Source organism: Letharia columbiana, assembly GCF_014066305.1.
Source record: "Letharia columbiana isolate WasteWater2 chromosome Unknown Sc0000019_s0, whole genome shotgun sequence".
Lineage (NCBI taxonomy): Eukaryota > Fungi > Ascomycota > Lecanoromycetes > Lecanorales > Parmeliaceae > Letharia > Letharia columbiana.
The window spans coordinates 614,152-639,568 of NW_023501060.1; the positions used below are offsets into that span (position 1 = coordinate 614,152).

Here is a 25,417-nt window from a genome sequence, read left to right on the forward strand (position 1 = left end):
ATGATCTGCTCTTTGACTACAAGTGTGTTCCAAGTACCGCATCCCCAAGTCAGCCTCGTGTTGCTGTAGCGTGTTGTTTCATCACATGTTATACTTCCAATTGCTGTTCCCCAGTCTCCAAGGACCCGTATACCACTGGGGCTATGGCCGGTCGGTGACGAGGTGAATATGACTTAGCGATTCCGACACGGTCCAGCGATTTTTGATCGAGTATAAGACAGACATTCTGGACGCGTAAGTCAGACATTATTCCACCATACCTATCGACTTGGACTCCTGTATTCCAACCAAGACACACAGCGATCCTCTCTCGCTCGAGCTATTCCCCAAAAACCATTCCAAATAGAACCATCCATTCACAATGCTCCCAAACTTCATCATCCCCCTTGCCTTCGCGGGTGTAGCATTCGCTAGTGTCCTGCCCATTGGCTACTGCCCTCAGCCAATAACCACCTACACCGCTAGTGCCGCCCCTTTCTACTATGGTCCTCCTGTCCTCGACACAGATGTCGCTTCGTGCAACTCGACCGATACCACAACATGCGCTCTTGGAGTCAGCGCATCTACCAGCGCTGGCTACACCATTACTATAGGTGGTGGACTGACACTCAATCTGTGAGTTTCATAATTCGAAAGTGATGTGTGAGCGAGGCCAGCACTGACAACGAACAGGCCTGAAATCGGCTCAATAGCTTTCAACCCTTCAGTGAGCTACTCTTACACAACGACAAAGGGGACCAGTGACGGGTACGATTTCCTTTCCCTCATCCCAGACCTTGATTGGTGAATACTGGCTCATAATTCTCAGTGTGAATTGTCCCGAGGGAGGCTATACCTGTGGCATGACCTCCGTTACACCATGGCAAACTATCACGGGTAACCAGCATAGCTGTGATGGCGGCGGATGGCCGGCTTGCAAGCCTTGTGGTGACAATGCTTATTCCATTAGAGTCCCGGCGCAAACAGCTGAGATCAGCTGGGCGGCTTGCATCGCTAGTGATTCGCTGAATCAGAAGACCGGCCCGAATTTGGAGAAATGTCCGTAAAGGCAAGAAGAGCTGTGTTGGATGTGGCGATGCGTTTGAGTGCATGAGTGCACGAGTGCGATGTTGTGGTGCATGATATGTACTCGTACTTGAAGACTGTTTACTCGTTCATGTGATCTCGTTCATCTTCTGATCTAAAGACTTGCATGATGCTGGCTTGGTCCCAAATTTCCATGAAGTCATTCGAAAACGTTGGAATGCCAGCCAACGGTGTTTTTAAGGTAGAAGCACGCTGAACATCTCTGGTAGCTCTATACTGAGTCCAGGCCGCCTTGACCGTCTGTCAATTGAGCCATTCGACAGTCTGCAGGTCTCTCAAGACGGAGGCATTTCATCCAAATGGGGCCTTTGCGCTGCTCGACAAGCCGGCTGACATTGATCGGAGGTGTATTGAATGGCAATTGGAATGCAAGTATGAAGTATTTGGGGTTCAGAACTTGTGAGCTAGGAGTTTCACGTGCTGGACTGCATAATAAAGTCCAGTATGCAGACTTGATGCAGCATTAGTAAGCCAAGAGATGTCATAGCGGGTCCACTCAAGCAAAGGTGGCAGTCTTGGGTAAAAGCCACTTCATCTGCCGCCAAGCACAGGGTATCAAGGCGCAAGTATTTGCTGTTGTAATTGTGGAAAAGGTTCATACAGGGCAATTAGTAAATCAATCGCCTGTAGTGTGTATGTTCTGACGACTCAGACCGGTAAAGTACATTTAAGACGAGGGGGATGTTTGCAACTGCAACTGCAACTGCAACTGCCTCTTTCGAGACTTGATACGAGTAGCTGCGGAAACCTTGATCTGCGAACGCATCAATACTTTACCCGGACCTGAATGAACTCTGACCATTACACGAGGCCATGGAACTCACCTGCGGAATCTATTCATCCCTCCAAGCACTTGATGTCGCTCGAGAAAGATGAGCCTCCCAATGCGCCGCAATGAAGCACGCGCCTCCCTCCCCGAGGCCGCCCAGCCGAGAAAGTCTGAAAGCTATTTCCTACAACGATACCATTGCTGCTAAACCTCCCATACCCATTACTGTCGCTACACCTCCCTCAAGATCATCTCATACCGCATTCAATAGCCTCCGACGGCCCAAGACCTCCAATCAGCGCCTTTCCCCTCAAGCTGCGCGGTTGAGACTACAGGATGATGCCAGGAGAGACTCGGGTCTGGCGCCCTCGAGTTCTACCACAAGAGATAGTCGAACGACATTGGGAACAGATATTGAGTCGACGACCAGCATGAAACGTTCGCCAAGCATTCCAAGTTTCTCGGCGAATGAAGCGGCCCCTTCTCCCACACCAAATACTACAGGAGATGAGGAATCAAGATCAAAGGAGCAGACCGAGCGTCCTGCAATACCGCAGTTACCGTTCATGAGCATACTGACGGAGATACCGTCTGGGAATTTCGAGGACTTGACGTTACCTGGGCAGGTGGAGTTCTCAAAGAGAGGGAGCATGCTGATAGGAGGCAAGAAGGCGAACAAGGGGCATGGCCGCGTTGTCAGTAATGGACGGGTGATTGGCAGTCGGAGGACGTTGAGCAAAGATTTACTGTCCCCACCGCCATGTCTACCTACGAGGGTGCTATCCGCAAATGACGAAACCCTCTCCTACAAGGTCCGGTCAATGTACGAGGGCGGAGCGGAAGAGGACTTTAGTTGCGCGGCTGGAGTGCACGACAAGATGGGCCACGGGCCAATCGAAGTGCAGAAATCAAGTATACGGCAGGTGTCAAACTTGTCTCTGGGTCCGGCAAATACGCCACAGATCACTATGAACGGTGAATCGGCCCGCAGAGTACTTTCTCAGGCAACGACGAACACGAGCAAGAGGAGTAGTGCGATCATCCGAGAAGCCAACGAATTAGCGGGTGGGATTGAGGATTGGGAGGATCTGAATGGTGGAGACGTTGATCGTTACGGATTCATCGTTCCACGCAAACCATCTTCGCAAGCCTCATCCCTGAACTCCAGCCAAGCGAGATCGCCAGAACCCCCCCGTATACAGCGTATGTGTACGCTCCTGCAAGTTGCTTCAGACGCCCCGAGAAGACAACGCAGTACGATCAGGGGCAAGAAGACACCATCGGCTCAAAGCCCAGCGCGCTCTGCGGCAATGCCTTCGTCGTCGAGACCTGTGTCCAGGATTGTCCGTCCAAAGTCTTCACAGAGCTCATATCGGACCACAACCGGCAACCAGTCCAGAACTCGCTCTGCTGCAAACAGGCTTCCTTACAACAAGGACAGGAGATGCGTGGACGAAGCAGGCGACATGCTCACACTTCCTCCTGGGCTGGCAGACATTGCAGAGGATGAAGAAGACAGCAAAATGGCAGACGATCTGAAGCGACGCGAATGGGAGAGAGAGGAGAAATGGAGGAAGATGGCTAAGATTGCCAGGAACAAGAATGGTGGTGGCATGGTCTTCGAATTCGACACTAAGAGTCCCAAGGTCATCGAAAGGACGTGGAAAGGTATACCAGACCGATGGCGCGCAACGGCATGGCGTGCATTCCTGACCGCCAGTGCTAAGAAGCGGCGAGGTAGCCCAAGCGACGACGAGCTCATCGCTGTCTTCAATAAGTTACTGACTCAAAGTTCTCCGGATGATGTACAAATCGACATCGATGTTCCCCGGACAATCAATGGCCACATCATGTTCAGACGGCGCTATCGAGGAGGGCAACGCTTGCTCTTCAGAGTCTTACACTGCCTCTCCATCTACTTCCCAGATACAGGCTACGTACAAGGCATGGCTGCCCTAGCAGCTACTCTTCTCTGCTATTTCGACGAGGAAATCACATTTGTCATGCTCGTGCGCCTGTGGCAGCTTCGAGGTCTGGAGCGTCTATACCAGTCCGGCTTCGAAGGTTTAATGCAAGCGCTTGAAGAGTTTGAGAGAGATTGGCTCGGAAAGGGGGAGGTGGCAGCGAAGTTGGTGAGTCTGCGCCATCTACCAAACGCGAAAGAGTGATCTTTGAATGGGTTTGACTAATGGGCTCGCAATAGGACGAATACAACATCTCCCCTACCGCCTACGGCACCCGCTGGTACCTCACCCTCTTCAACTACTCCATACCTTTCCCCGCCCAACTCCGCGTCTGGGATGTCTTCATGCTTCTCGGCGACCCTGACCCATCTGCCTCTCTCTCACCCTCCCCGTCATCCTTCAACGGCGGCCTCGACGTCCTCCATGCCGTCTCAGCCGCACTAATCGACGGCACGCGGGAAATACTATTAGAGTCTGATTTCGAAAACGCAATGAAAGTGCTTACAAGCTGGATACCGGTGAAAGACGAAGAAATGTTGATGCGGGTTGCGAGGGTGGAGTGGAAGACCAAGAGGAGGAAGAAGCCGTGAACACCTTCCACGGCCTCTGCTAATGCCATGGTAAGAGGAGGAAAACGCGATGAATGTCTTTTGGGCTGCTGTTTGCTTGCGACCGGTGCTGCGGACGCTTTGGAACCTACCTCGCTTGGCTTGGGAAACGTTGCTTGGTTGCAAATTAGTATGATACCCCACATATCGCATATTTTCTTCGGTTGCTTTGGGAAATTCTTCTATCGCTTTGGGAATTGGGGACGTACATAGCGGTATGATAATGGGGAATATCTCTAGCAGGATGAGTGGGAGGAAGATGGATAGAATGTCTGGAATGTCTATCAGTTTAGACAGCTTTATAGTCAATAATGCCTAATTAAACAGTTTGCTTCAGGCTTTGACATCATCCGTTGTCGTGGCTTACTGTGAACCTGGCAGAGATGCTGAAAGCCCTCGGTCAGTGGGTACAGGACAAGAAAAAGGGTAGATCTGAAGTCGTTAAAAGCTCTCATTAAATTAAGCCTGCCGCTATACTGATATGTCATCCACTATCCCAAGGCTATACAACGAAGGAACGTAGCCAATGCTCCAAGAGCCTTCAATCCTCCTCCCATATGCCAAACCCACGTTCTCAGCCTCAAGCTGCCCATATGATAAATCAATAATGCCAAAATTCATGTCAGCGTCGTAGTCGTGATAGTCGTACCCCAAGCCATACCCATGCTCCGTCGTAAATTATATCGAGAGATATACGCCGTGTTCTTTTGCCCATGCTCCATCCCAGCTATGCTCTGAAATCCGTAATCCGGAAGGTTGATAAAACGTCTCAAGGCTCAATGTCCCTACTCTTGATCCTAATCATGTCATCACTCAAACTTGCCATCCACAGACACCTCTCCAACGCCCCTTCAACGGGACGAAAATCGTACTTTGCGCTCGCGTCAATGAGTCTTAAGAGACTCTTGACGATAGTAGCTGCAGTGCGGAAGCGTTCAAAGTTGATCAAAGGCTCACTGTCGCGCGTGCTAGCAACGACGGATGGTTTTTGTGCGTTATAGGTAAGGTCGTGGATGTAGAGTGCTACATAGACAATTAGACAAAGCAAGGGTGGAAGGCCAACTATAGATCACTTACGGACGAAAGGAATGCAGCCTTCATCAAGGTTAGCCGTCTCCATATCCTGTCTCAGATTGTGGAAGTTCTTGATTGGTGTAGCCAGCATCTCCATCTCCTTCAGCATGGCCTTCTCCGACGCAGGCACCAAATCCCACGTCCTCGTAAGACGCGCACAGTCGACAGATGTCAAAGCAATGGTAATCTGCAGGACAGTAGCGTAGTTGTGGTATTTCCTAGCATGCTGTGCAATATGTATGTATTTGATGATTGCTAATGCGCGCTCCTCAATATTTTGCGTCAGTACAATCTCAGACAGAGTCCACTTGACGATGATATTGAAGCGAGCAGTGACGAGCTCGATGCCCGTAGGATCTTGGTAGCGAAGATATTCCACCCAGTTCAAGGTCTGAGTAGAAGAGTGCTGCCAGCGCATATCGATTAGATCTTGCCAATTGATTTCATTGAGGCCATCTCTTTCAATGATAGTCAGCTGCTGTGCAAGTATCGCCGCATCATAGGCTAGGATGAAAGGTATATGTCGCCTTGGAGGGAATTGATGAACGGTATTCGCAAAAGGCTGCAAGACGGATCCGTCGACCTCTCCCGGTGAACGACTCTTTCCTGGCTCTGTAATCCTGCTGACAGGTGAGGGTTCTGGCGTAGGAGGCTTTCTCTGCTCTTGAATGCGGTTGGTCTCTGAGGTGATAGCCATCGCATTCTCCGTGGTCATTGGAGGCGAAGGCAGGTAGCCCTGCGCATATCCGACATTAGGTGGCAGCATACCACCATGCATAAAGCGCGCCGAGGATCCATAAGCCTCCTCTAATGCTTCATTGGGCGCCTCAAATTCATCAGAAAGCTCCGATGACAGATCGCTCAAAGACTCATCATCGTCAAGTAGGAAAGAATCAGTTGTACAACTTGGCATCGATGATCGATACCTGCCTCTTCTGAAGGCTTCATAGCTCCCTACGTCATCGTTGTCAGCCGCAAGAGATAACTCCTCAGCTTGATCGTTTCTGGGGAATCCGCCATTGGGCTGACTTGGGCTGAACAGAGGTCGAGGAACAGTGACATTGGACTGGTCAGAACCTGTCTGCGCAGTCTGTCTTGCCTTCTTGTTGAGGCCCCTTTCAAGAAGGGGGATGGAGTTGTAAGATTCTTCGGATTCTGCATAGAGGCTTCGAGCCATAGTATCCCTGTGATCATTTCTTGTACCTGCTGTGCGAGGTTGGCCACTAGGTCCTGCGCTCGTAGCTGTTCCGGGCGGAGTGAGCATCGCGTCTACCCAGGGCAGTTCATGCTCTTTATTTTGGGGCTTGGGGCTTCGAGACTGTTGAGCGTATTGCTCCTTTGCTCCCATGTTTACCATAGTGGCTGTACCGGTATTGGAGGGTTTTCCAGAAGACCCCACAGGGCTTTTTCTAAACTTCCCTTCCAGTTTTGCAAGAGTAGCCTCAAGGTCGCCTCCCTCATCGTCAGGTATACGAGCAAACTCGGCAACTGCAGCTTCGAATGATGGCCGTAGATCTGGCTGAGAAGGTCGACTACTCATGAGCGATATAGCTTTTTCTGCAACGACTGGGGCACTTTGCGCTGGGGCAGGCAATGACTGTTGCGGATTTTTTGCTGTTCTCTTCAAATATGCCCCAGAGCTATGCATCGAGTCTGTGAAAGTAGTGATTGAACCTGTCGATTTAGGCCTAGGTATTGGCTCCATCTCATGCACGTTATGATTAGCGCGAAGATCCCCACCAGGTCGCCTTCGAAGCATTCTTCCTGCGGGCTGATCGAAGTGTTCCTTTGAGGATGTCGGAGGCGAGTCTGAAGCGGTGGTAGCTTCCACGCTGCGATCTGGCCCACTTGTTCTCATGCCGCTTTGATATGACGCATACTTTCTCAGCGATTTGGGTCCAGAACGGCTGGACCTATATGATACGTAGGATTTGCCCGTGGCCATCGACGGTCTGGGTTGGTCTGAAGGCCCAACGCGGCTGATACATTCCGAGATACGCGAGCTCCGATGTTCTGTTGGAGAGCTTGGTAACGCAGGAATAGTGAAAGGAGGGAGCAAGACAGAAGATGCGGTATGATCGTCATTCTGAATTTCACGTTCGGGAGGCTGCGTAGTGACAAGAGGCTCAAAAGCGGCAGGCAAAGGTGGCGTATTGAGATCGGTCATCGAGAAAGGTGGACGCGAGAACTCGCGTGAGGGTTCGCCGCTTGGCATGTTCCGGAACTCTTCAGGCAGACTCGGTACTGGGGGTTCCATGGCCGTATCATCCACGATGACGATAGACTGGCTACCATTAGTCATCTCACTGTGACCCCTTTGGAGAGCTTCTCTCTCAGGTGTGCCTGATAGCTGACGAGGGTCGGGTGACGGCTGCTCGCGCTCGTTGCCAGAAGCAACACCAATGCTGCTGAGAGGTCGCGTCATCTGCCTCGGTTCCTGCGTCATTGCACGCTCAAACATATCTGTGATGTCAGCGCATAGCAGATCTATGCGTGAATTATTCTTGAGTGCCTCAAGTTGATGGTGTTGATCACCGAAACCCTCAATCTTGTACGCAATATGCATAGGTAACGTCGAATCTTTCATCTCGACCATGAATGGTGCGGTTGATAATAGAGTTGGGGTCGGTGTGCTCGAGTTCTGTTTGCTGCCTATAGCTCGACGAATAGTCCCCAGCAGGTTTTTGACTCCTGGACTCATTGGTCGTACTGTCACCTTGCTACCATCGAGCCCATCAACGTAGTTAGCATGCTTTGGCAGGCTAGAGGTTGATTTTTGGTGCGCTAGGTTGTCGATGAAAGGTGAAGCGGGCGGAAGGACGTTACCGCGGATGAGGCTACCAGAGAATGGAAATGCCATTACAGCTTGTTCAGTCGAGTGCTCCGGCTGCAAGGGTAAGGATGTACGTTTGTCCCTGAGAGCGTCTGAGAAACTTCCGCTTCGCTCATGGCCTTGCTTCAAATGAGGAGGTTTTTCGTTCGCTTGTGCTGACGGAGCTGCGGGGCCAACTCGACGAATTGCTGGTGGAACGGTGGTAGGTATGGGATGCGGACCGACGTTACGCTGCGATTGAGTCGCAAACGCCTTCATTGTCTTTCCTGGTATAGAACAAGACATTGCTTGTATGCTTTGCTCACTCAACGGAGTAGACATTGGAAGACTGCGTGAGGTTGTCACAGATACCCCACGGTCCGACTTCGCTTTCCCCTGATCTTCAGCTTCAATAACACTGTCGACCCAGTTGTGGAGTGCGGCCACAGATTTCGCTTGGTCCACTTGCTGGGATGAAGACTCTGCGATCCTTGCCCAGAGCTCGCTCGGATGAGTGAGTCGACTGTCGCGGCTGCCCACGATACCGCCGGGACTGATATCAATGTCATTGCGACCGTCGACGTCTCCAAGCGGGTTGTCCCAATATAGGGCGCAGCGGCCGTTCCAACATTTCTTCAGGTCGATGATGAGCTTCAAGTCACTCGGCTCATTAGATGACCGCAGTCGAACCTGATGCGTCAGCGTGTTGAGGTGCTGGCAGAACTTAACACGAAGGTCGCGGTCGACAACGAAATCGTAGGGAAAGTAGTTGAGGACCCAGTGACGAATGGCAGCAAAGGCTCGTACACGAATGACTCGACCATCGTCATCGAATCGATTGACTGCCCACTCGAATCTCGTCAGTAGGTAGTCCAGCAGGTCGTGGGTTGACAGGTAAGCCCGAACGGTAAGAAAGAAGTCTGAAAGTAGCTCGTAGTCCAGAAAGTTCTTTGATGTAATCTGGGCTATAAGCCGAGCTGGGGACGCGGCCGATATTTCCCGAGTGCTCATAGCGTAACGAACAATGGCCGGATCGTCCGGGTTGGCAGCGATCGAGTCGTATATGGCTGGTATGATGGGTTCTCTCGCTCGATGGTATACTGGCGAGGCAGTTGTTATCGGAATCCGGGCCGCTGCAGGTGTCATTTGACCGTTATGCTGTTGCGGAGCATTCTGAGAATGTCTGCGAGATAGCGACGAGTGAGTCTCAACGCCAGGTGGCACCGGGAAAAAGGTATCGTATTCTGGTCCCGAAATAATAGATGACTCATGGCCATCAACAGTTGAAGCTCTGGAGTAGACTTGACTGTGTAGAAAGGCCGTCCCCCGAGTACTGAATCTGGGCGTCCCAAGCCTGTAATGGGGTATCGGCACTTCCAGTGAAGGCATTATTTTTTCTCCAGGATATCTAGGTGCTGGGTCTGTTTGGTTGATCACAATGTTGACCTGGACGTTTTCTAAGTTATTGCCAGCACCAATCGTTGACACCGAGCCGCTGCGAGAAAGTTTGACAGATCGGACGGACATGGAATTGGAGCGCTGCGTTCCACGATCAATGGAATTTGTGCGGCGGGGGCGTGTTGGTGTTCGAGACGCTTGTGTATCTGACCAGTGTTTCTTCCCTGTTGAACTCTCGACATCTGTATCATGTTCGTAACCCTTCGGAGGCCTTGCAACTGGATAAGCAGAGGATGGCATGGGAGACTCAAGGTGAGTCCGTGTGATGGGTCTGGCAAGGAATCATGTTCAGTACATTAACACTAACAGTTCATCAAGGAGAGAGGAGAGCTTTAAAACAGTACAAATCTTACCTCAAGTAAATCTTGCCATTGTTTCCAACGTTTGCCACGGTGAATTGCCTTCCTTCTCTTGTGGCTGGATTGGAGTCCACTACACCGCCTTTGCCATCTCTTTTCAATGAGCGTTGCCGTAAAACGTCTGTGCTGTTCTTCGTCCGTTTCAGGGAGTTTTGTCGGCCTCGGGTCCGCGTATCATCTGACGATTTCCTTTCGGAGTCCATGCCTTGTTCGAGGTTGTGGCGTGCTGTCGAGGCATTCTCCTGACCACGTCCAACCAGTATAGAGGGTATTTCAGGCCGCTCTTCGGTCCATCCTCGTCTGGGTGGGCTTGCCGGACGGCCTGCTCCGACGGATGGGGGTTGAAGCATTGCTGCGGGCGCCATGGCGGCTGTGAGTGTACTGTCGTGCGATTCACAAGCATCCAGAGCTTGACCTTAGGAGTATTTATGCCAGAGCTAGCCTCGCTTGAGCGGTTTTGGTCGCTCAAATGTCGAGTGGGGTGGTGACCATGGAGTTGCGGTCAAGTCAGCAGCGATTAACTGCTGCAAGCGCCGATAGGCTGTGTCGCAGAGGAGAGGCTTGAAGCAGTCATCGCGATACCGGAACCATCGACGATGCAGCCAAATTGAGTATGCAAGGAGTGGCGAGTGTAGACAGTACGGGAAAGGTAGAGTTGAATAGGAGATGCAAATTTCTTTGAAGGTGAGATCGAGGTTGTCCGACGAAGGGCAAGGCCTATTTCCAAGCAAATTGGTTTTTGGAAGGAGGGGACCTCCCCTTAGCAGGAGGCAGGGCACCAGCACCAGCCAGTACTCGACCAAAGCCACCGAATTCCGAGGTTTTACCGTAAAAAGTCACCCTTATTGGCAACAATTCGGCAAATAGATCTTTGCCAAGGCCCATTCAAAAGTACGGTACTCTACGGTACTCTACGGTACTCGTAATCTCTAGAATTTAAGAGTAGGTATGCTCCTCCAACGTGCGCTGACAGGGAATTAAATACTACTTTTATGTATACCTACTCTAGAGGCTACATGGTAAAGTAAGGCATGAGGGTGCTCGGTAGAAGAAGCTTGACAAACACCAAAGAGACCGGTCGTTTGAAAGCCGAAAACTCCTCCCTCGTCTCTTTTGTATCTTTCAACATTTTCTTGAACTGCCGGTTGCAGAAGGAGAAGCGAGACCAAGGCCCGAAGATATATGTACCGTACTGTTAATTCCTGCGGGGATGCTGTACGATGTCGCCACCATTATTAATATTGTTATTGTTATTATGATTAGGTATCGTTACGGCGCTGGCACTTACCGCTTGGAGATGGGTCCCTGTGGTCCGAGGTGGCCGCTTCTTTATCGTGACTTCGTGACAGTGACAGCCCATGAGTGACGAATCACGGATCGTGGCAAAGCACGCTACCAGGTTAGGCGCGGGTGGAAAAGTGAAGGTTGTGCCGACGCGCGAAAGTAAAAGTATCTTACTTTACTCTAGGTACTTCATTTTCTTGCTACCGATAGACTGGACTTCTTATTTGAATCAAGATGCAGCCCAGTCTCTCCGTGCTGATAATGCAGGTTATTGCTCTCTGTTCGACAATGATTCACTCCACGAAGCGACTGGGTCCGTTGCACCATACAACACAGCTCATAGTTGTCCCAGTTTCATCACCAGAAGTGGGCTGTCAGATGTAAAAGAGGAGAAATTCCTCCATCTTCCGAAAAACCCTAGTCAACTCCTTGCTTCTGCAATCACCGATGATGCTTCCCTCCACACTCTACCCAGGGAGGGCTACACGAGCAGATCCCCCTACTGTAGATGAATAGATTCTAGAGTACTGGCCTCCTGCAAACATTTGGAAGCCACACCTTCCTGGAGAACGTCCGCTTTGAAAAGTTGAGCATACGTCGAATAGTTAGTCTCGTCCCTGGTGTATATGAAGGAGGTATAGACTCCGACAAAGAACTGTCTAAAGTCTTCAATGTGCCTTTGCCTCGGTCCAGACCTATGAGGAAGGCTTGCACGTGGGCAGTGGGCCGCAAAGGACCCGAAGATCTTGGAGACGCAGCTATGACCTATGAGCAGAGATCGGAATCCATGTTCTGAGGCTCAAGCTATACCACATGGTACGCCAGCAAATGTCCAACAAGGGAGCGATGCCACTTGCAATCACTCGCACAATGTGCCCAAGACCGACCGGCAAGGCTTGAGGGTAGGGCCATGACACATACACTCAACGGCTGGATCTGGCGAAGCAGATCAATAGAAGCCCGGCAATAGAGCCAAGGGGTAGGAGCTACGAGATGTGTATGTTCGGGTGCCCACTTGCCGCAGAGTCTTTGAACACATGAGGGCGCTGCGGTAAAGATGCAATAAAAATCGATGGGAAGCGCCGAGATAGCTGCGCCTTAGCCGTCGATGAGAACCGAAAGATCCTCTGTGAAAGCTGTGAATGTGATGCATATGGATCCGTGACACCATCTCTGCGCATTGCATGACTTCTCTTCAACTGTGAGCAAGTCGCACGTAGACGGAAGGCCACTACTCTCTATGACTGACGCTCTATGGGGACTTATCCTGGGATTTTGTCGTAGGTTAGAGTTCGATCTCGCATTCCCGGTCTTGTGTCATCCTCAATACGAAATGATGATGTATTTGCTTGATTCTCTTTCCAGCCCATATTCTACACTGTGCTAATTGCAATAAATACTGGGACTGAAATTTTTAAGGAGGCCGGTAAGCATGCGAAAATTTGTACATCACCTCTAGCGAACGCTCTGAGGACTTCTCACCATAACTCGCAAGTGGGCTCTTTGACTGGACACTGCAAGTTCTCCAGTCAGTAAATTTCTTTCCAAAATGAAGAATATGGTACATGTTAGAAACTAGAGGGCTGGAAGAGATGCATACCTCAAAGCTCTTCCTGAAATCTGGCGAATTCGCCATCGTACCAAGAATGCGAGCCCTAGTCGGCACATGTGGAACTCGATTGACAAGATTCGCAGCTGCTTCTGGTCTCACCTTCCCACACCACCAAGTCGCGTAGGAGATAAAGAACATCTGCTCCTTGGTGAAATTCTGAAGACCTGGTAGAAGCTGTCCAGGCTCAGTGCCTTCGGCGTCCTTCCAAGCCGCGAATGCAGCCTTGACCCCTCCTGCATCTGCAATATGTTCGCTCACGTGCAATGGCTCGCCGTTAGGATTAGGTACTGTAAGCTCGTGGTATTGATCGATAAAGCATTGCGCTTTGTGTTCAAAGGCTTCGACGGTGCTATTGTCCCACCAGTCTGTGAACTTGCCGGTCTCGTCGTAGTGACGTCCCATGGAATCGAAAGCTAGCTGAATCAGCTAAGGCGCATCCACGTACTCTGGAATTGGCTTACCGTGTGACAGCTTCTGCCCGCTCAAAGATCCGAATGCGCCGTAGCTCAGGTACTGAGGTATGCTTGGATCATAGAAGACGGGAGCTTGCATGATACCGGCGGGGAAGACAACCTCATTGCCAGCTGGGTTGTAATACGCCTGATGAGTGTCAGCGATCAGAAACCACGGCGGTGCCACACGTGCACGCAGGTTAAGACCACGAACATTGACTGTGTCTGCAGTCATTCCCCATTCATCACGATTCCTAGGTTTACCTAGAGCAGACCATTCGCGCTCTATGGTGAATTTGGCAATGGAAAGTGCATTTCCGAAGAAGGCCGTGCTAGTAATATTGACATCCGCATAGTATTCTTCAAGGGCAGCAGAGTCGCGGATATCTGGGCTTTTAGTGGGGTAGCCTATCTTTTGTTTGATGTTGTGAACTGGGTCGCAAGTTGTAAGTTATGTTCTAGCTTTTTGACTAAATAGAGGACACATACCTTTCTCTATACCGAGATCCCTTACGTCTTTGCTCATCCAATCCGCTCCCCTCAATGTCTTGATGAACTGCACCTTGATGTCCGAGACGATCTGATCACCGAAATGCTTGGCTTCGTCTGAGAAAGCTTTCTCCACAAAAAATTTGCTGAGGATCCAACCTATAGTAACAAGATCAGCAGCTTCAGCCAGCTCAAAGACTGCTTTCAACACGTACCGAGCCCATTGTCCGCGACCTTGATGCAAGTCCTCCATCGCTCCTCCGGCGCATCAAAATCCCTGCCTAGTAACTCATTGTTGAACCTTTTCAACGGCTTTAACGCGTCGTCTTCAACACTGTATGCGTAAGCTTGCACTGTCTTCCAAACAAAGTACGCCTGCAGAGCCTCTGCACTTGTTCCTCGCAGGATCTCAGGAAGTGCCTTGAGGTAGGATGGAGATCCGACAATCAATTTCGCCGGCTTGAAGTCCGCAGGGGCCAGGGTGGAGACGAGATATTGTACAGACAGCTGCGGTAAGAGGCCTTTGATCTGATCTAGGTTCATTGGGTTGTAGTATTTAGTGACGTCTCCAGCATCCTCTTCATCTGGTGTCGCTTGAGCCAATCTGGACTCGAACAAGACAATGCTTTCGACCAATTCAGCACTTTTCGTAGAAACTTGAGTCCATAATCTTGTGAGAGGTCTCGAATCGGATTTGGCCTCCGCGAGCAAAGCTTCCAGGACTTGGCCAATGGTCTTGGCGTAGCGGGCGACTAACTCCGGTCTCTTGTAATACTCTTTCGTAGGAAGTCCTGGCCTGCGTGGTGCAGCTATGAAAGGAACGACGACATCCGGATCTTTGTCGTCGGCCTAGAAACATCAGCTTTGAGAAAAGAGCAGGAATCGAACGGGAACGGACAGTGACATAGAACGAGATTAGCGGATCCATGCCGATACTCGTCAAGTAGGTCAAGGTCTTCGAAAGTTGGTTCTCGCCTTTCAAGATGAAGTCTTTCTGGTCCATGTTCTTGAGCAACGGGAACAAATCTGGCCTTGCGGCCGGAAATAATTCCTCAACCTTCCGCAAAATGTCAAGAAGCGGAGCGGAGCCAATGTCTTTAATTACTTCTTCATTCATGCAAGCATTATATGCCGTCTGTAACTTTTTGAAGATTTCCCTTTTGGCGGAAGAGTCTATCTCCATCTTGTAATCGTCCACTGAATACGGGGATTCTAACAGGTGACGAAGAATCTGTTGTGAATCTTCCGCCATGATTGTGCCTGTAAATGCGCCTTCTTGATCTGCCCGTAGATCGTGTTTCTCCTGCCAACCCTCGCATACGAATTGGTCAAAGTCATGACTTGATGATTTCGGAGTCAGCATTACTCTTTCGGGAGGAATTCTACGTCGCGAGACATGTCTTAGGAGCGGAGAACACTTAAACATGCCTGACGATTCATGAGACAGCATGAACGGGGAAGAATTGACTCGGAAATTTTAACGTACCACGGATCAATTGCGTGGTATCTTGGTGACACGTTTTCCAGTATCCTTGAAGCCGCAATGACACATGCCGGAGTGAGGCAAACGGTGTCAGGGACTTCCGGGTCAGAGTCGCCACTGTCCTGATTGTACGCGACTAGGAATCCGACTTCAGTCAAATCTGGTGCTGGGGACAAGTCAAACATACCTGCAAAGTAGACCAGTAGCGCAATAAGGCCACCTAGTAATAGCAATATGATTGCGGTTGCCATGAGATTGTTCAACAGCCAATTCCAGGACTTTCTGAGCCAAATGCGAGGTTTCTCCCGCTTTGGTACTTTGCCGTTGGCCTGTGGCGCATCCTCGACGCTGTCTGCTTCATCGTCGCGAGCATCATCAGCGAGCAGCGGCGCCTGTTCGCTATCCCTTGCGGATGTCATAATGATCAAAGAGGATGGTTAAATCCCGCTGATTATCTACAGTGAATGGCAACAAAAGCTGTAGACTGGAATGGGACGGGATGGGATGGAAAGCATATGCACACGACCAACAAAAACGGACTTTGATTGGGATGGATCTATCAAAGAACAATATACGCACAGTCCACAGAATTAAGAAACGATAAAACAAAACAAGAACCAACCGCAATGGTAAACCCAGCTATTCGGAATACCCAGAGAAAGGAATATAGACAAATGACGATGGGAAAGGATGGAAAACAAGATCTCGAATATCAGAACTCTTAAGGCTGAAAGCATGATTGTATACCGCACTAGCCCCTTTTGTAACCACTTGGCGGGGGTGCCGCAAAGATCTCGAAAGGTGCAGACAGCTCGAGAGATTCCTTGATCCGATACTGAGTTCCATCGAGCGACGACATCCTGATTGGAATCACCAAGAATTCTCCCGGACATCAGCCTCCTGAGAAGGCATGCTGGAAAAGCCATGACCTACAACTTAGGCGGCTTCTGATGAGGGGCCACAATGGACATTGGGGATCAACATTCCGATGATGAGGTTGGCTTTGAGGACGCAGAGGAGGTACCGCAGCATCGACCTCTGCCGTCCGACTTACCGAAGTCACTCGATGATAGGCAGCCAATCCGTCATTATGCTGGGGAGACTGAGATGTACGACGCTTGGCAAGGTAGTTGTTGCCTCGCGGAGCTATGAGCTCCTGGAGAATGCAGGAGATCGCTAATTTACCGATTAGGCCAATCGCAGTTCCTCACTAGTCCCGTGCCTGCCCAACCGCTTGCTTTCAATCTCTCACTAGATGACGATCGCGACGATAGCGACAATGCTACGCAACGGCTCGAGGATAACGATACCAGGTTGATGGAGATGTTAGCTGCCCAAGCTGCGCATCGGGAAGATGGATCAGCTGCTGGGGACGAAGAGGCAATTGCTGCAGATAAGAAGCTTTCCGACACAGAGAAGAAGGCTATGCTACAGAAGTCACTGCACAATGCTGCCAGCAACGGGGATGTAGATCAGGTCGGCAGAGTATTGCGGGGTCCTGCGCGCAAATTTATCGACATCAATGGCCCGGACGAAGAAGGGACGGCACCCATAATATACGCCAGCTGCTTTGTGAGTTCGTGTTCGAAATCTTCCCGTTGGGGTCACGCGCTGATTTATTCCATCATTTCTAGGGTCACCAGGATGTGGTCTTGGCCCTTTTGAACGCTGGAGCAGAAGTGGATAGGCAAGACAAGAATCAGTGGACACCTCTGATGTGGGCAATGACGAATCGGCATAAGGATATTGCGAAGATGCTGCTGGACCACGGTGCCTCGTCAACGATCAAGTCATCTTCGGGGCGGACAGCGTTTGACTTCGCAGCGCCGAACAGCGAGATATCAGACTTTCTACACCAGAACGGGTATGGCATAGGAGATGTGGGCGTCGATGACTTCTACGACAATGGCTTCTCCCAGGATAGGTTCGAGCAAGAGATGGAGGAAAGCGAGATGAAAAGGCGTATGATGATGGAAAGCTCAATGAATCTAGAAGTCGACCTATCAAGCTTGGGCATGGACGAAAGACCGGAAGTAAGTCGCAGTAGACTTCTCTGTTGATGAAAGAGCTAATAGAGCGAAAGTCACCTGAGGAAAGTGACGAGCAACAAGATTTCGTGTGGGATAGGTGTTTAAACGACCAGATGTTCGTCTTCCAAGAAAATGAGTTGGGGCCAATATTGGACATCATCATCACAACCATGACACCGCAGCGGTCGCCATCGCAAAAGCCGGTACCGGCAAATGTTCTGTTTCTTGCAGCGCGATACGCCCACTATCATGGAAGCCGTGAGCTCTTGGCCACCCTCTTGCTCTCAGCTATGGATAAGATTAATATCAAGGTTGAGCGGCACCAGTGGGATATGACAGTTCTAGCCTTTTGGATTTCGAATGCTACGTTGCTGCTACACTATCTGAAGAAAGATGCTGGCCTTGTAGGAGCGACTACTGAGTTCCAGGTCCAGCTAGTAGAGCTCATCAATGAGATCTTCATTCTAATTATCAGAGACGCAGAACGGCGTATGGACAAGGTCTTGAAGAGCGCGATTCTTGATCACGAGACCATTCCATTTGATCATCTCGAATTTGCAGGCGAATGGAACATATTCCGATCCAAGAACAAGGCTCAACCAGAACCGGTGAGCTACAAGCCCCCGCCACCGAACAAGAGAGCTCAATTATCACCGAGGAACGTCGCATCTCTTTTGTCCTCGACGCTCTTCGTGCTTGATCTCTACGATATACACTCCGTCATCACCTCTCAAATTCTTGGGCAGCTCTTCTACTGGATAGGAGCGGAGCTATTCAATCACATACTATCGAATAAGATGTACCTGGCGAGAACGAAAGCAATGCAGATCCGGATGAACATCTCCGTCCTCGAAGACTGGGCGAGGACGAATAACAGATCGCCAGAGCACTACGAGAATGGATCGCTTTCGACATCAGGCGAAAATACAGTCGACGCGGCTCGGAAACATCTTACACCTGTCATCCAACTTCTCCAATGGCTACAATGCTTCTCCAGCCTTGACTATTCGACAGACTCGCAAGATTCGCTGGAGAATACTATAAAACAAATGACTCGACTCACACCCCATCAGTTACTCCATTCAACTAGTCACTATCGATACGAGAAAGAGGAGAAAACCTTGCCCAAACCAGCCCGCAAGCGGCTGGTCACTCTGCAAACAGAATCGCAGAAGCGGTGGGAGCAGATGCGGCGGGAGCGCGATAAAGCCTCAAAGAGGCAGTCACATCCGCCACCACCATCACCTTCACAGAACAATCCAGAGTCACTCGATAAGGCTGGGGGTCATGCGCTCTCTAATTCATCACCTGACGAGCTTAATGGAGTGGTCCAGCCAGAGGAAGAGGAGCCTCCATCTGAAAGATTGTTGATGGACCCTGCCCACATGCTGCAGTTCTCTCTACCAACGACCGTTGACATGCGACTTAGCTACGGTGCTGGCTACGGTGGCGTGAACAAGGAGAGGGAAAGAAGGTACATACCTACGGTGCCACCAGAGTTCCTAGCAAAGCTGGACCTCAGTGGCAATGGCAATGGAAGCTTCATTGAAGAAAAGGACTGGAATACGCCGAGTGACGAGAGCTGACGGGTAAATGACGATCATGAATTATAAATTACATTGCGGCGGCGTTGAAACATCCAAGGGACTTTGGACCTAGGAGATCGACTGGCTCGGGGTGTTCAAAAGACAGGTCGCATTGGTAGGGTGCTGTCTTACTATGAATTCAGAAATAAGACTTTGTCGTACGTCCATTCGGTGACAGGTAATTCTCCAACTCTATCCTCATAGCTAGAAACTCCCTCCGCCTGTTGTCCCAAATTCGTCTCCGCAAGACACCTTGCTCTTTCGCCTAGAAGCCCCATCCTCTTTCTCGTTGCCATATCTTGATAAAGCCCAACGCTTTTGACTCCATACTTTTGAAACTGCTCTACCGGGGAGCAGATATACCGGAATGAGGACGTTCATACAGGACCCTTCATTGTCACTCGCTGATAGCCGGTAGGGCGTAAGCAGAGAAGCGACTCTATATCCTGCGTCTTGGCGACCTGGGCTCTCTTTGCTTGTGCTCGGCAGAAATTACCAAAGCTCAGACACCTCCCCCAAACGCTCGCCACAACTCGGGTCATCGCCCCTCAGTAGTACACGTCGGCAATGCCAGGACAAGGGACAGCGGGCATTTTTCGTCTGTTTGTCTTTTACTTTCTATAAGGAATGTGTGCAGGGGCGGAGGAACAAAGGGCCTCAGTGAAGGGGACATTGATGTCGATATATAGTTGGGTGTTGACTATCATAGACACTAGATTGCCTCAGAAGGATGTACAATCCCATCCTTCGACCCACAGCAAGCGCCCGAAATATACGTTGAGTTGCAGGCACATTGATACGGCATGACATTCTCATCCAAGTATTGCGGGACGGCCTTATCATCCTGCCTCGTGTCTCCGACCACTGACCAGAGCGATGAAGCAACAGCTCGGCCTGGAAGCGAAATTGTACTACACAAGGAACACAGACACCGACGCAATGACACCCAAACCCCGAGGTCCTCGCATCCTGCAACCCGCCTCCGCATCCGTAGACGAACAGTCTCGAGGAGGAGTAAATGCCACAATGCGAAGCGCTCGGCGTCGTCCACCTGATGATCTGAGTCGGTGTTGTAGGATAGAGTCTAAGAGATTTGTGGGCAAGGGCAAGGGCAAGGGCAAGGGCAAGGCCATTGGGCAGAGTTGCTAGCCGTCGGCACCTGCTGCCGCATGTGCCGGCTGATTGTGAGTTGCCTCATTAAGGTAACGGGCCGAATCACTAGTGTATACTAGCGCCATCGTTCTCAAGCTTCGATTCTGATCTCTGACAGTGTGTATTAATTCCTCGCGCACCCGGAGTGTCTCTTGACCTCCGTTCAAGGACTTCACGTCTAGAATGCCTACAGGCTCTTCAAGCTGTTTATGATGTGCCCGTGAGAGTAGCGATGCAAGTGCAGTCGGAGTGTATCCCTTCAATCGACTTGGGTATACGATGACTGAGCTAAGCTATGACTTGGATGAGACCTATGTTGACCGTCATGAAGATGATCATATTAGAGAGCAAATGGCAACCACAGAAGCGCTTTTGCTTGAAGATACTGGCTCAGAAGTCTCAAGGACACTGCCTTACCTTCTCGTCTTAACCTGCGGTGGCGCTGGGTAAACATGAGCCCGTCTACACAAGTGAGCGTTCCGATGCTAATATTTTGCAGGCTACAAGTCATTTGGTCTGTCGTTAGGTCTAATGGTGCGGTAAGTGGTCTTACGGATGTTCCAATTTCATGCCATCTATCCTTTCTGACCAACCACTGACTGCTTTCAAGCCGTACCTAGTGTCTCTAGGACTCTCCAAGTCGTTCACCGCTCTTGTCTGGCTGGCGGCTCCTCTCTGTGGAGTTGTATTTCAACCGATAGTGGGGATCTTGAGTGATCGAACCCGTAGTCGCTGGGGACGGCGAAAACCTTTCATAGTCGGCGGCACGGCCGGCGTCATCATTGCCACCCTGGCCCTTGCTTTCCTTACGACACCTCTCAGTGGAGATACTCAGGGCCAGTCCCCACGGATGTTGATCATACTGCTAGCGATCACCCTGATATACGCCATGAATGTATCTATTCAGCCTATCCAGGCTGGTCTGCGTACACTAATCATAGAAAACTGCCCCACCCACCAGCAGACCCAAGCCGCCGCTTGGACCAGTGTTTTGATGGGTATCGGTAACGCTTTTGGCTACCTTTGCGGATTTACCGTATTACCCGAGTTCTTTAGACTGAGCGGTTTGACGCAGTTTCAATGCTTGTGTCTGATTGCTTCATTGGCACTGGCAATTACAACAAGCATAAATTGCACTGTCAGGGAAGATTATTGTGCACGCTCGCTACCAGTCAGACTTGAACGAACCGGAGTCGGGGTGGTATTCAGAGACCTGATCCATACATATCGATTCATGCCCAGAAAAATCCGCAAAGTGTGTCACATTCAGTTCTGCGCCTGGATAGGGTGGTTTCCGTTCTTGTTCTATTCAACCACGTAAGGCTTCTTTACTGTCATGGACAAGCTTGAAAGTGATTGCAAGCTGACTAGTGCCTCTTTCAACGCAGCTATGTGGGCGAAATCTGTAAGTACTTTGCGCCGACTAATGTTTCCGTCGCTAACAACTTGCAGATGCCAATCACGCTATCGCCATTAGACAGTCTTTAGTGGCCATAGAGACCATGGATGCTACGTCTATGATGTCTGCAGATTTGACAGCTATGAGCAAGGAAACTAGTATCGCTGAGGACGCGATTCGTTATGGCACATTTGCCAGTTTCCTCTTCTCCATTGTGGCTTTTGCTACCAATTCGTTACTTCCGATACTCTTGGGAGTCTCTATCAAACCTGGCCTCGCTGCAAGGAAGCCTACAGCAAAATTTGGGATATTTCAAGCATGGACCTGCGCTCACATCTTCTTCGCTCTGGCCATGTTTGCCACCATGATGGTGACCTCACAAGCAGCTGCCACCTTCCTAGTCGCCTCTGTGGGCCTCTCGTGGGCACTCACCCACTGGGCACCGTTCGCTATCATCGGAAATGAGCTCGCTGCCCGCCAGTCATTCAATACCCACACCAACGGTTTTCCAGACGACGAGATGTCGACAATGGGTGTGGAAGTTCAAGCTGGTGCCATTATGGGTCTGCATAATGTGGCCATATCAGCGCCGCAAATCATAGCAGCTTTGGCCTGTAGTGCTATCTTCGGGCTTGCAAAATCCTTGGGAAGTCAGGATGGGACAGGGTGGGTGCTGAGAGCAGGTGGTTGTGCGGCTTTGTGTGCCGCATATTTGACCAGCAGTTTTGATGATTGAACGATTGACGATGATGACATTATGATCTGTACATGGTAATGGTAATACAGCAAGTGACGTGTGAGGGTTTTCTCATCTCGGTGCCCGAAGCCGAACGGATCTACATGGGAGCAGTGCATCTTATCAGATCAACTTGTGGAAGTTCGAGCAATTAGGACCATCCTCGAGGAGGATCGTAGTGAGGAGGACGATCGTGCTCTAGAAAGCCTCACGGAAGGGTGGTCAATTGTTGTATTGATAGAGAGTACTCCCTAAACAGAGAATGATGCTTTAGTGATGTTTCAAAATGCTACGTAGAATGACTTGCATTCTGGCGAGCCAACGATTTAATGACGGCTGAACCTGAACCTAGCCAATTCTCTAGACACTCACTTTCAACAACATGGGTTACATGTCCCATACAAATTTTGAACCACTCCAAAAATGGAAATCCAAGCACTCTCCCCCGAAACGATTCAGGACATCCAGTCCACCCCCACCGATTTCATCCCGCCCGACCAAATAGACAGCACCTTCGGTACCACGTGCATTGGTAAAGCTCCCTCCTCTCCATCTCCCGGGGGTCCACCCCTTAGCGACTCCTTGTCCGATAGTCCTGTATACACCGGCTGCCTGGAACCATCGCTGACAATCACAGACCTCGTCTCCGCCCCTCTGACCTCCCGCATCCTTTCCTTCTCCGACGAGTTCTTCGCCTCGGCTTCCAACCTCCTCAACCCCGCAATCCCCATCCGTCGGCCCGGCCACTTCGTCGAATCGGGCGCCTGGTACGATGGCTGGGAGACCCGTCGGCATAATCGCTCTCCTCCTGACTGGGTTGTGATACGCCTCGGCCCTGCGGCGGGGATGGTCAGGGGTGTGGAGATAGATACGGCGTTCTTCGATGGGAATCATGCCGAGGGTGTGGAAGTTTGGGGCACCTACGAGACGGGAGAGGGGGCGGATGAGAGGGTGGTAGAGGCTGGGTATAGCGCTTGGAGGCCGTTGCTGGGGAAGAGGGGATGTGGAGCTAGTAGGAGGCAGGCGTGGACTGTCAGCGAAAGGATTGGGGAAGTGACCCATGTGAAGTTGTGCATGTTTCCCGATGGGGGCATCGCCAGGTTTCGACTCTACGGTGTGGCGGTACCGGTTTGGCCGAAGGATGAATCCGAGGAGGTGGAGTTGAGCAGTGCGCTCATGGGCGGCAGAGTCGTTGGGTTCAGCGATGAGCACTTCGGGAAGGCAGGGAATTTACTAATGCCGGGACGGGGAGTGGATATGGGAGATGGGTGGGAGACCAAGAGGAGTAGGGAAAGTGGGCACTCCGATTGGGTCGTTGTCAAGCTGGGAGCTAGGGGACGGGTGAGGAGTTTGATGATCGATACGATGCATTTCCGTGGCAACTTTCCGCAAGGAGTGAGGGTTGAGGGCCTGGATGCGGAGGGAGAGGAGGTGGTGAGTGGGGACGATGAGAGGTGGGTGGAGGTTGTAGGGATGCAGGGGTGTGAGAAGGATAAAGAGCATGTGTTTGCGGATGGACTGCTGAAGAGTGTGGAGGGAAGGGCGTTTACGCATATGAAGATGACGATTATTCCTGATGGCGGAGTGAAGAGGTTCAGGGTGTTTGGGGTCCGGGCTCAGGAGAGACACTTGTAGCCCAGTTTGTACGCATGAGATATGAGGTATGAGGAACGAGGAGGGAAAGACTGAGAGTATTCAGCTGAACGTGAGCAATGTGGTCTTCAGGCTTGATTCAAAGCACCCTGGGAGTCAAGGAACGAGATATTCGATGGGTCGAAGCAGGTAGATGTGGCGTTAACAGTGCTGGCTCGTCACTTGTCACAGTAGGGTTCCCTGATATGTGAGAGTCGTTTCTTGAATTGAACGCCAGGCTGTTCAAGAATCCGAAAACCAAAGCATAAAACTGAAGACTTTGATTTGCAGAGCACGAAGATTCCAATCACAACTGTTGAGAATGCGGTTTGAAGGCATTGGCGAAAATACTAAGGGGGAAGCATTGACATGCAAAAATGGCCGAGTGGTACATTGAAAGGCAAAGACCTGTCGGATCTTACGCTAAGAATCCTCAACCTTGAGCCCAATTCAGTTGCCAATAGCTTTGCATCCACATAGACGGAGCATGGTCTTTACCGGTCTCTACCGATTCTAAAGCTGACTGCTCTATTCCTATCGGGTGATTTTCCTTTTGTTCCCCAGTTCAATGACGGTTATGTTCAGTTCCTTTTTTTTTCTTCCCTTCCGTTTTGATTTTTCAACCCTCGCTCCACGTCAATCAATGACAAACAGGACCAATTCCTCTCAAGGAGTCTGGTCCAAGATCTCTTGTTTTTCGAGCCGATGCGTGGCCATCATCCCCGGCTGATAAGTGCAAATGTTTTGCTGTTTTGAAAAATAAGTTTGAGATCGCATCCTCTTTTGCGGAAGGGTTCGATACGATGGGGCTGGCGTACTCATGAGGTTCAATGTTTTCACCTCGTTCCCTTCTGGGAAACAAGCAGAACTCGTTTTAACGTGATAGTGCATTGAATACTACAGATGACCGCTTTGAGCATTTTTCAAGGAACAGGCTCAATTCAAAGTGTCTGATTCAAGTGTTAACATCTGGATGTAAATCAATCATGGACTGGACGGTGTCACGTGAAATGGTGGACGTTACGGAAAGATTCCCTTACATTTCAAGCCGAACGAGATACGCAGAAACGATGTTGAGGATGGCAGGGAGTGTGGTGCGTAGTGGCTGCTTGCCTGAAGGCATCGGGTCACTTACAGAGTATCTTGGCTACTTTGAGACTTCTTTCCTCCCAGTCGAAGCAGCAATCAGCCTTTTCGGCCAGTGTAGACACAATGCGTACATTAGACCATCAACATCTATGCATTATCCCGCCCCCCTAATACATCGCACTTTCGAGCTCACAAGATTTGCTGTTTGAGAGATCCCGATACTCGACTTCAGTTTTCGCCCTTGGGGAAACATACTTAACCTCTGTACACGAGGAATCTGCTAGAGTTATGTAAAAAGCTACAGGTGGCCGCGAGAGCAAGATAATCGCGGCGTGGTACCCAG

The 25,417-nt window shown here is 50.5% G+C and overlaps 9 protein-coding genes across 9 annotated transcripts; 7 read left to right on the forward strand and 2 right to left on the reverse strand.

Moving 5' to 3' along the window:
- Window positions 1-361: 361 nt before the first annotated feature.
- On the forward strand, window positions 362-1,046 carry HO173_006597 (uncharacterized protein; the record flags this gene model as incomplete). Its single annotated transcript, XM_037308506.1, has 3 exons — window positions 362-615; window positions 673-747; window positions 809-1,046. The coding sequence occupies 3 exons, from the start codon at window positions 362-364 to the stop codon at window positions 1,044-1,046; spliced, it is 567 nt and encodes a 188-aa protein (XP_037164772.1).
- A 934-nt stretch (window positions 1,047-1,980) lies between these two features.
- Window positions 1,981-4,409, forward strand: HO173_006598 (uncharacterized protein; the record flags this gene model as incomplete). The annotated part of the gene is made up of 2 exons (XM_037308507.1): window positions 1,981-3,987; window positions 4,059-4,409. 2 exons carry the CDS (start codon window positions 1,981-1,983, stop codon window positions 4,407-4,409), a joined length of 2,358 nt encoding a protein of 785 aa, XP_037164773.1.
- A 787-nt stretch (window positions 4,410-5,196) lies between these two features.
- Window positions 5,197-10,495, reverse strand: HO173_006599 (uncharacterized protein; the record flags this gene model as incomplete). Its single annotated transcript, XM_037308508.1, has 3 exons — window positions 5,197-5,450; window positions 5,505-10,042; window positions 10,125-10,495. The coding sequence occupies 3 exons, from the start codon at window positions 10,493-10,495 to the stop codon at window positions 5,197-5,199; spliced, it is 5,163 nt and encodes a 1,720-aa protein (XP_037164774.1).
- A 1,153-nt stretch (window positions 10,496-11,648) lies between these two features.
- On the forward strand, window positions 11,649-12,210 carry HO173_006600 (uncharacterized protein; the record flags this gene model as incomplete). Its single annotated transcript, XM_037308509.1, has 2 exons — window positions 11,649-11,727; window positions 12,020-12,210. The coding sequence occupies 2 exons, from the start codon at window positions 11,649-11,651 to the stop codon at window positions 12,208-12,210; spliced, it is 270 nt and encodes an 89-aa protein (XP_037164775.1).
- A 682-nt stretch (window positions 12,211-12,892) lies between these two features.
- On the reverse strand, window positions 12,893-15,869 carry HO173_006601 (uncharacterized protein; the record flags this gene model as incomplete). Its single annotated transcript, XM_037308510.1, has 9 exons — window positions 12,893-12,928; window positions 13,015-13,439; window positions 13,488-13,626; window positions 13,693-13,910; window positions 13,968-14,126; window positions 14,183-14,816; window positions 14,866-15,307; window positions 15,454-15,586; window positions 15,638-15,869. 9 exons carry the CDS (start codon window positions 15,867-15,869, stop codon window positions 12,893-12,895), a joined length of 2,418 nt encoding a protein of 805 aa, XP_037164776.1.
- A 544-nt stretch (window positions 15,870-16,413) lies between these two features.
- Window positions 16,414-19,066, forward strand: HO173_006602 (uncharacterized protein; the record flags this gene model as incomplete). The annotated part of the gene is made up of 4 exons (XM_037308511.1): window positions 16,414-16,576; window positions 16,643-17,022; window positions 17,085-17,483; window positions 17,534-19,066. 4 exons carry the CDS (start codon window positions 16,414-16,416, stop codon window positions 19,064-19,066), a joined length of 2,475 nt encoding a protein of 824 aa, XP_037164777.1.
- Window positions 19,067-19,942: 876 nt separating this feature from the next.
- On the forward strand, window positions 19,943-20,215 carry HO173_006603 (uncharacterized protein; the record flags this gene model as incomplete). The annotated part of the gene is made up of 1 exon (XM_037308512.1): window positions 19,943-20,215. The coding sequence occupies one exon, from the start codon at window positions 19,943-19,945 to the stop codon at window positions 20,213-20,215; it is 273 nt and encodes a 90-aa protein (XP_037164778.1).
- Window positions 20,216-20,497: 282 nt separating this feature from the next.
- On the forward strand, window positions 20,498-22,353 carry HO173_006604 (uncharacterized protein; the record flags this gene model as incomplete). The annotated part of the gene is made up of 5 exons (XM_037308513.1): window positions 20,498-20,664; window positions 20,718-20,757; window positions 20,829-21,535; window positions 21,607-21,623; window positions 21,671-22,353. The coding sequence occupies 5 exons, from the start codon at window positions 20,498-20,500 to the stop codon at window positions 22,351-22,353; spliced, it is 1,614 nt and encodes a 537-aa protein (XP_037164779.1).
- A 423-nt stretch (window positions 22,354-22,776) lies between these two features.
- On the forward strand, window positions 22,777-23,988 carry HO173_006605 (uncharacterized protein; the record flags this gene model as incomplete). The annotated part of the gene is made up of 1 exon (XM_037308514.1): window positions 22,777-23,988. One exon carries the CDS (start codon window positions 22,777-22,779, stop codon window positions 23,986-23,988), a length of 1,212 nt encoding a protein of 403 aa, XP_037164780.1.
- Window positions 23,989-25,417: the final 1,429 nt, after the last annotated feature.